The 10,703-nt window shown below is 35.6% G+C and overlaps 1 protein-coding gene across 1 annotated transcript; it reads left to right on the top strand.

Moving 5' to 3' along the window:
* Positions 1-2,318: 2,318 nt before the first annotated feature.
* LOTGIDRAFT_206245 (hypothetical protein) lies at positions 2,319-8,024 on the top strand (the record flags this gene model as incomplete). The annotated part of the gene is made up of 11 exons (XM_009052830.1): positions 2,319-2,519; positions 3,061-3,232; positions 3,423-3,584; positions 3,832-3,921; positions 4,192-4,340; positions 4,646-4,709; positions 5,021-5,154; positions 5,391-5,520; positions 5,913-6,229; positions 6,439-6,538; positions 6,852-8,024. The coding sequence occupies 11 exons, from the start codon at positions 2,319-2,321 to the stop codon at positions 7,034-7,036; spliced, it is 1,704 nt and encodes a 567-aa protein (XP_009051078.1). The 3' UTR covers positions 7,037-8,024.
* Between the last annotated feature and the right edge of the window lie 2,679 nt (positions 8,025-10,703).

Here is a 10,703-nt window from a genome sequence, read left to right on the forward strand (position 1 = left end):
TGACTAAAATACTTTGACCAATATGTCATGTGACCAATTCTCTTTGAGACCAAATAACCATGTAACCATGTGATCAATTTCCCTTTGTGACCGATCTATCCAAACGGTCTACCGTGAAGGTTTTGCTAGCGCTCTGCAGCTTTACGATATGCCATGGATTCCCGAATGCAATCACTCATATCTCCATATACATTGTGACCAAATCAATGTTATGCATCTTACAGCACCTTATAGTGCAAAAAATCATTATGGCATTGAATTGAACTGTCTCAGAAAAAATAACCGCGCCAGTTGCAGATGACCTAGTATTGACAATGGATCAATTTGACCAATTTGTTTTCTTTGAAACCGCCGAACTGCAGGCGTAGTCAAGTTAGAACTATACATGTCAATGGGTCTGAATGAATATTAAAAAACTATTATTGTAAACTAAATCAATTTATTTCTAATAAAATTATAAACAGGATTAAGTTTTGAAGTGGAAACAGGTTATATTCAACCTCAGAAGCAACTATTATGGTTACTTAATCATAGAGACCTACAACTATAAGTCAATAACATTACGATATATAAGCCTTCACCGATTTGTATTTACCCTATTTAATAGTATAAATTTGAAGCACTGTAAGGATCCGTTTGCATATAATACGATATTAGCGTTTACTGATTTGTATTTTCTATATAATAAATAACATTTGTAGCACTGTTGAATATCTGTTTGTATATGTATAATATTTGAATTTAAAGAGAGTATTGCGCTAACTTCATAATAAGAAAAATTGTTTGAAAAAAATTGTCCACTTGTTAAAGATACACATTTATCAATTTGCAATATTGTAAGCATGCCAGAATGTTCCCAACTTGATAAACTCGAACCGTGTTTCACAAAAAATCTTAAGATCAATTTTGTCGTAAGTATAGTTATTTCTCAATGTAATATTATACACATACGATCAATTCTTATCGTAAGATATTTTGTGAAACGCATCCTTACTATCGAAAGTAGAGTAAAATCTCAAGAGGATCCAGTCGACTAGCATGTTCTTTAAGCAACGATACATAATTTAATGATCATGTAGTGAGATGTGAATAATCGTACCGTTTCCAAGTTTGGAACATGGTAGACTAAAAGCTTTGGTCAATTTGTCAGACTTTAAACGCGAAAAACTATTGGTATAATTGAGCTCAATTCTACAGTTAAATACGGTTTACGGGTAAGTTCAAATGTTATGATAGAGATATTTTGTGTAAACTTTCAATAGAATTTCTTCCATTCCGTCCCACCTCACTATTTTCTTCAAATAAATGCCCGTGACCCTGATATTTTTTGACATCTTTCGAATAATCAATAAAATAGGACCACGCCCCAGAAAAATGTTAAAAGCTTTTTGAACTAATCCGTGCTATTTTAATCATCTTTTGAAGTATTTACAGAATAAGGGAATCTATAAAAATGCGTAGGCTTATTGAACTCTTTTAAGGGTGCTCTTACACCATAAAAATGAAACGTAAGCAAGGTATATGGAGGAATCCAAGCAACAATTTGACTTGTATAGAAACACATTCCTGGAAGCTTTGCAGACGTTCTCGTGAAACCTGTGAGCATATTTTCCGGCAGGACACCATAGCGATCACCCGTTGCGTATGGTCGCGAACACGAATAGCGGTTATAAGTGTGGAATGCAACTCTTATACGCAACTGGTGATCGCTTTGGTGTGACGGGGGCCTTTAGATACAAGCAATACTCATTCTTTAGACTATGTATTATAATAACATGTGTTAGCAAAATTTTAAAAACTTTTATGACCTATTATGCATTGGATCTATTGAATTGGTTACTGTAGGGCGAAAGAAGATTTGGACTATATGAACTATTGTGAAATTGTAACGCGTGGGTTCGTTGACCAATTTTGACATGAACTATTTCAATACAGTTTTTTTTATCCAAATCTACTCTATGGAAGGTTGTTAGGTTTATAATCTACATTGAATAACAAAACAAAATGTTCTGATTCCTCCTTTAACTTTGCAAAGCGCATATCTTAAAATTTTTGCAAAATTTTGCATCGCAGAGCCATTGGCCTACAATAAAACGATTTCAAATTTACTTTAATGGTTAACTTAGTCCAATAAGGAGCAGCAACTTCATTTCATTTATGATGTACTGTATTATATAGGATGATATTGCTAATCTACAAAAGCATTTAGTTGTGGTCTATAAAACCACTGCGAAATAATCAAAGGGGGCTAACTCCATTATTGACAATTTTCAACCAATGGAAAATGATGGTTTCCTTTGCTGCCGTTTCTTTTCAATATGGCCGCGGGAGATACTGCTCTGTGGCTTCATAATAAATTAGGATCCACCGATGATTTATGGTCAGGCCGGACAATATGTTCACAGCTTTCACGAGAACGTCTGCAAAGTATCCAGGAATGTTTTCATACACTTCAGCCGCATGTCAAAGTCAAATTGTTGCTGGCATTCCTCCATATGCCTCGGCGAAATACCGAACAGGTTTGTTTACGTTTCACTTTTCTTTCAAATCTACAAAATGACTTTTGATCTACACATTAATTTCGCTATAAAGACTTTCCCATTCTCGATTTGGAATCTGGAGAGTTTTGTTTTGAATATAGAAATCAAGAAATATTTGATTTAAAAACTTTGATCCTTTAGTTTAGTGCATAAGCTTACAACTTCACTTTTTTTCTTTTCATTTTTTGGGGTGAATGTAATATGTTGTCCTTCCGACCATTCCTCTCCAATACTAAGCTTCAAGGCTTCTATTATTAAAAAAAACAAAGAGTTTAGTAACTTGTGGATTCATTCGTTGTTCTATATTTGTCAAATTGTTTGTTTTTTTTTTTTAAAGGAGTCATCCTACATTTCATTAGGCCTACATAGCAATAATGTTGTAAAGAAAATAGACCTATTTCTAAAGTATGCTATTTATATCTATGTATTTTCTTTATAAAACTGAATTTTTTGCTATAAAAAAGGTGGAAATTCTCTCTAAGTTTTTAATTTAAAGGCTTACTGAACCATTTCCTTTCAGTGGAAGGTAGATTTAGAAGAGATACTGGCAATGGCTGAGAATGACAGTGATCCATGGGTGTGTATGGTGGCTGAGATGTTACGCACCTACCCATCAACTGGTACCATCAATTGTGAACTGGAAGGATTCAGTAATACATTCGCTGATGTTGTTACAGACTTGAAGAAAATGAGTAAGTTTTGAAAATTTGTAATTTCATACAGTTCACATTATTTTGTCTGACCAACACAAACAGTCAGTGTAGCTCCATCTCAACAATGTTAGATGAAGGTAAGAAGAGGAGACATGCAAGGGCCTTGCTGCCATTGACGTGAACATACAAATGCAAATATAATTTGTTATTATTGTTATTCGTATTACAGTGAAAAAATGTATAGATGTTAGAATGTTACCACTAGAATGTCAGTTTGTCAATAGATCAGCTTTAAACTCAATAGCTGGCCATTCTTCTCAACCTATTAAACATTTTACACTCAAACGTAAACCAAAATCAGCCACCTTAAAACGTGAATTACTTCAGAAATGTAAGTTTGCTTTATATTTTAATATTAATGAGATAATTATACTTCTTTATATTCATTCTACAAAAAGTTTGTCATTTAGTCAGGTCAATCGAATAAACATTATGCTTTTTTTTGCATCGATTATTAATGTTCGTACAGTGTGTCATCTTTCATAAAAAAGAGTTGCATTGTGTGATTGAGATTTAGATTTTGAGAACTCTGTGTTGTTTTATACAAGCTTATGTATTGTTTTTATTTGATATTCCAGCAAATGAAGTAGCCAATAATCGGAAAAATAATATGCCAAATAGTGTCCCCATTAAAATCAGAAGTTTTGCTAAAAAGATGGATGATGCCAGTAAGTTGTTTTTGTTATCTTAAATTTTTATAACAAATTGACCTATGTATGACAGATCTTGTTTCCTGTCTTCAATAGCCAAAAGAGAATGAAGATAGAGGAGACATGACTGTAAATACAATCAAAGTTAACATGAGACAAAAGGTGGTTTTAAAAGGCAAAATTGAAAAATTCATACTATTTGGTACTTGTTATAAAAGTGAGGGAGTGCTTCCATTATGCAGCAATCTTGAAAAAACATCCCTTGATATGATATTGATCTATTTTTAGCCCCATTAAAGGGATTACCAAGTAGAACTCCTCTACCATCAGGCTATAGAACACCAAGCTCTGGTCTAGCTAGGCTGAATAGTTCACCTATAGGACACATGCCTTTACCAGCTAGGTCAGGCTCTGGAAAGAAAGAAGGAGGAATTAAGGTAAGGTAATTTATTATCTGAATAAGGGGTATTGATTTGGTTGTATTTACCAGTAGTGGTTGATTGGAGATCAAAAGAGGTTTTTTTGTTAAATAGTCCCTGATTTATATGCAGTTATGTTATTCGCATCTGAAAAGTGTAACTTGTAGATAAATATGACTTCTAATGTTCTGTACGCTATTGCTTCCATACTTAAATAATTGTCTCCATTGCACTTTGCCTGGTGTTACTCAACTTAATATAAGCTTTATGAGATATGGAAAAAGTGTTCATTTCTTAATTCATTACTCTGTTATTCATTGTAGTTCTTAGATATAGGTGAACAACCTATAGGTGCTAAAGAAGCTAAACGTAGAAAGAAACAAGCAGGTAACAATTATTTTTATCTTATATATAATGATTTTACATCACACCATCTTGTCATGGATGAGAAGTTACTGCCCCATTGTATGTTATGTATTCTACAGTAAAATTTCAGCTTGTGCCACAGAGCACAGATTATTCTCAAGGCTAACTAAATAGTGTTAAACTTAAAAGAATTTTATTTTTTGTAATGTAGTGTTTTGCACCAACAATTGCTGAATAACCTCCCTTTTTAAAACCTTTTAAGGGGTAGTTTAATTCTTAAGTAGACTAAATGGTAAACAATTTCCCATGAATATTACTTATTTTCTTTCCAGAAGTGGAAGCCATGGAACAACAACGGAAAGAAAAAGAGGCAGCCATTGCTGCAGGACTGGCTGTTACCACAGCAACTACAACTGTGTCTGCTACTCCAGATTATGCTGCAGGATTAATGGCACCGGCAACGCCTGTAAGTCAATATTGTTGTGGTCATCTTTCTCTTGATTTGGATTGGAATTTAACAGAATATTTGTAACTGATAAGGCTTGTATTTTATGAACTTTTAGTAATCTAATTGGTCCATATTATCTCTGCACTAATTCGACCAATATGAGTGATTTTTGTATACTATATACGCAAATATAGTGTGCATATATTGTATATTTTTGATGATTATTTTAAACTTCTGATGTGACTTATTTTCAGAAAATGCCAACAGCTGTTGTGAGCTCTACACCAAATCCTTTATCATCTACGACTCCAGCTTATGTACCCACGGCAACCAGCAGATTAGCTAATCCTTCTCCTACTGGTATCACACTAACAGGGAATATTGGTTAGTATATGAATCTTTCTCATTGATTCATAATCTAGATCATGGACATTTATTATTCATTTATTTGATTAGGTTATAGGCAAGGATAGGTTGGAGTTCCCAAAATGTATAAATATTGACTTAGAGATACTTGATAGAACTCCTAGTTCTCTCCCAATATATAGCTCAAGCAATATGTAATGTAGTCACTTGCAAAGATGAGAGAATCAGAGTGGTGTGTGGCAAAGAAAAAAACGGGAAAAAAGACTATATATTTTTGTATAGGGTATGCAAAAGCATAGACATTTTGGATTTCGATGATATATTGGTATTACCGAATCCATTGACCAATTATTGCCCAGTCCAGTAGACCTGACTTGATTGATATTGATGAGATTGTTTTTGATTTCCAGCTCCCTTGTCCTCTAGTGTTCAGCAGACGGCCAGACAGAATCTGCAACAGCAGCTTCAGCAACAACTTGGTCAGTCTCAGATTCGAACCCAAACAACAGTTCCTCCAGCGCCGAATACATTATCCCAAACAAGTCCTGGAGTGGTGAACTCTTCTCAACCAATCATAGTCCAACCACCTGCTCCAATACAACAATATCCACAACAGACGTTACCACAGCAACAACAGGTCATAGGTCAACCTGGTACGATGGCTCCCCCAACACAGCCACAACCTGTTCCTGCCGGTGGCCAGATTAAAAAAGCTTTATCCTTAACGGTAAGACCATTCTAAGACTTATTAGGGAAACCATAATGACTCAGCAGCAGGAAATTGAGTAAACTTGTGTTTCTGTCCTGACAAAATGTCCTCTCATTTTCACTCTATCATTATCCATCCCGATCAGATACAGCAAAGCAGGACACCGACTTTCATTGTGTTTGTTACTTATTGTAGATGTCTTATATGTATTAATATATTTATTATAGAGAGAGCAAATGATAGAAGCTCAAGAAATGTTTCGTGATTCTAATAAAGTGTCGAGACCAGAGAAAGCTTTGATATTAGGCTTTATGGCTGGCTCCAGAGGTAAGGTCGTGTTTGAAGTATCTGTATAATTGTGCAATGAACGATGGACCCATTGCTAAATACATTGAGCAAGGTGTCAAATTAAATGAGGAGCCGAAGGCAGTCATGATATATCTGACACCTTGTTCAATGTATTCATATCACCGTAACTGCACTGGAATGTGACGAAGTAACTAAAAGCTGTATATCATCTTGAAAGTCGTATTTCCCAGAGGTAACAAATACAGCATAAGTAAACTGTAGAGTTTTGTTTAATTTATAATCAGTAAAGGTAAAAACTTCTCTATTCAATGACCGTTCTTCTATGTTTCAGAGAATCCCTGCCCCCAACAAGGCAGTGTACTGAGTATCAAACTATCAGAAGATGATGAAACAATACAACAAGCCGACGGAAATAAAAAAATTATGATCGCCGATACATACTTTCAAATGAACTATTCGACTGGAGAATGGAAAAGGTTTAAAAAATATCGTGAAAAGGCACCTGCTATCAGCTGATGTGGTGTTAGCTTAGTGTAATTTATTTGTATAAAGTGTAAAAGCTGAAATTATGACTATGATTACACCATTAAACTGTGTGTTAAGTGTTTCTATGATGGAGACTATTCCAGACAATGGTTCACTCTTAATGTTATATAAGCTTAGAGAAACCCCTGAGTTATATTCAAGTATGTTTAAAACAAAACTTATAGAAATACCAGACATCGTATATTTCTGGATCATATTTCAGAGAGTTGTCCACCAGACATCATTTCACTCCGGGCTATTCTCCAGAGTGTGCTGTACTTTTGTAATGTTGTGCTATCTACAGAACAGATTACAACCTGGATTAGTAGGGGTAGGGAGGCATTTGGCCCCCTACAAAACTGGCTTGCACACACAATTGTACCCACGCTATATTTAACAAATTTATGTTTTTTTTATACGATTTAAGAATTTTCTTGTAACATAGATTTGCGCATTTTGAATTTAGCCCTGACAGTTGTCTCCCCATTTGTACCACCAGTCTATGGAGTCTGGCGTCTCTACTGCCCTCACTCTAGTCCTGTATGAGACATTGTTTAGTTCTGTTGTTTTTAACTCCTTCAAAACGATACAGCATTAAATACATCAGATTCTTGGAAAATTATCAGTCTTAAAATATATACAGCCCTAGAAATTGTGAACAGTGTGAACCATTTGTCACTGAAGTTGACTTCACACGATAATAAGTACCAGTTGCGTATTACTGTGAATAATGAAAGTGGTCATGAGTTTCGAAGTCAACTCGCAACTCAGTGACATAAGAGTTGCGTTCGAAACTAACGACCGCTATTTTTATTGGCAAACATGCAACTGGTAAAGGTCACTTAAGAAATCTTAGGATCCTGTTTACGATCAGTGTAATTTTTAACCTGTAGATTTCCACCATTCAATAAATTTTGATTTTGTTACTTTATGGTTTATGTCGATTTTTTGTTATTACTCATTAAATTTGTCAAATATTACAATAATTGTCATTTACCGTTGTCATCCCAACCGGGAGTTGAAAAACTCAGAAATTTACTTTTCCGTGCATTAGGTAAACCAGAGAAGGGACACCAATGGATATATCTATGTGAAACGACTAGATCATTTCCCTTAATGAAAGCATTGTTTCCAATCATACGTCTGTGGATCGTGTAATTCCATAACCAGACTTGCATGGTGTTTGTGACGGAACCACACTAAAGGTTCACGGTTTAAATCCGGCGTAGGTCGAGACCTTACGGTTTCCCCGTCAGTGATGTAGGTAAGAGGGACTGACATGTCGTTCAGATGGGACGATAAACCCAGGCCCCGCGTGTTACAGGCTGTGCATGTCAAAGATCCATCGACAGTTGGAAATCAAAAAAGACCAGGGTACTATCGCTATCCTGGAAAAATTTCCGTCATTGCACCCTTCATGGCATTGTCTGTCTTTATTAGCCCACATGGTGCAGAAAAGTAGGATGTAAAACTCCATTCATTTCATTTTTTACGGAACCACAAACGTCAGAGGCTCAAATGTAAAAGATACTCTATCAAAAAGTTCTCACACCAATTTTGAATCCATCTATGGTACATTGTAATTGATTGTTATTTAAACAATATCATGCTAATAGTAAGGTTGATAATTGTTATCGAATCCTGATAATCCACGTAAGAAGGATTCCCATAGACAAAATAAAATCTGAACAATCGTTTAAGTGATATAGTCGTCGAATTTATACAACCAACTGATACAGCTTTCCCATCTCTAAGCTGCCGAATTCGTCAGTTAATGAAGGAAAAGGAATTTCTACAGCCAAAAAAGTTGATACCGATTTCACTTAAGATTTGACTTAAATTCAACTTAAAATGTCACTTCCGCCCATTATAGATTTTTGTTCAACCTTCCGAAAAATATGATTAGCGTAAAAAAAAACCTTATCAACTGAACACCTAGAATGTAATATCTCTGAATAACAGAACTTAAGACCTTAAGTGTACAGATTAGAGTACTGTATCACTTTAAGCTTTGATTACAATACCAACAACTTATTGTCTGCACTTTGAAACTATCTGTGTTCTTTACAAGTTTTTTATACCTGTCAAAATTGGGACATATTTCGAGGAAAATTTTACTCCTAATGAGTATTAAAGCGTCATCAGATTGCGACGGAGATATTCCAGAAGTAAATCGAAAGGGAAACAAATTTACAATCCATGTGCGAATCTGAGTTGATGCAACCACATTTGAGAAAGGTTAGTTGGTTCATTTTTGCAACATCTACTGTATTGTTGGAGGATTGCTCAAGTGTGTTAGGCGTCCACACCTGGTAAACATGGATGTGCGGTTGCAGAGGAAGTAGGCTACCAGCACTACCTTGCTACCGGATTAGGATTATCTATACAACAATTTAAGAACCGAAGGGACAGGATAAGCGAGAGGGTTCGGACAGTGAAGTTTCTAATAGGTGAAGCATCCAAGGGTCAAGAGAGGCTCAGATCTTTCTCTTTCTTAAATAGGAAATTTAAAAGCAGGGGATTAAAGCTGCTGAATGCGGGAGCACGCACGGGAAATATATATTATCATTTGTCCACGTTCCCTTATCAACTTTATACTCAAACCGTCACAAGCATACTAAATGTATGCAGAATCTAATTCTGTTCTATTCTCTTTTGATTTGATATCCCCATCTGTTTTAAGAGTTGATGTACGGAGACACTAGTCTGCAATTTTCATTAAAAACAGGGGTCCTATCAGGGTGAAACTTAAAGAAGATTTTCTTCTTACTGACAAAGGGACACAACTGAGAATTGAACTCAGACTTCAACAATTTGATCAGGGTCTGTAGCTTGAATACAATGTAACTAGAGGTTGTAGACGAGTTAACTGTTGACGAGTTGACATGTAAACGAGTTTACTGAACACCGCATCGAGACACCCTTTCATATTCAAAATAAGTAAAGTGATAGTAACAGTTCGAGGCTCCAGGACATCTTAGTTGAATATTTCATCCCTTCCAAATCCAGTTAAGTCTTTGTTCAATGACACCCTCTGATTATCACCAGGGCGAAAAAATGAAATGAAATGAATGGAGTTTTACGTCCTACTTTTCTGCACCATGTGGGCTAATGAAGACGGGCAACGCCATGCAGGGTGCAATGAGGGAAATTTTTCTAGGACAGCGGCATTAGCCTGCTCTTTTTCGATTTCCAACTGTCGAGGGATCTTTAACGTGCACAGCGGCTCCCTTGTCATCAGGGCGAGACGACATGTACAATGTTTTAACGGATGCCCTTTTATATTAAAAATAAGTAAAGTAGTTGTTATGTAAAGTCACTATTAATAGATAATAAATTACCTAACTGAGGTTTACATATTATTCATCATAATTGCAACTTCTATATTCTTCCAAATCGAATTCTTAGGGTGGGTATTCCCCATATTACCCTATTGATATTGAATTCTTTCTTTCATTCGAGGTAGCAATAGGAAAACTTAATTGAATGTTCCTCCTTTTACCCCTCCGGATATACCACCCCTGAAAATCCAGCCTGGCTACGGACTTGACTAGCCAGTGTAAAGAGCTCTTCAGGCTGTGATAATCAGAATCAGAATAGCAGGAATGTTTTCATTTATATCACCAACTGTGGAATTTAGGTTAACCATTCCTCCGGA

Source organism: Lottia gigantea (genome assembly GCF_000327385.1).
Source record: "Lottia gigantea unplaced genomic scaffold LOTGIsca_19, whole genome shotgun sequence".
Classification (NCBI taxonomy): domain Eukaryota; kingdom Metazoa; phylum Mollusca; class Gastropoda; family Lottiidae; genus Lottia; species Lottia gigantea.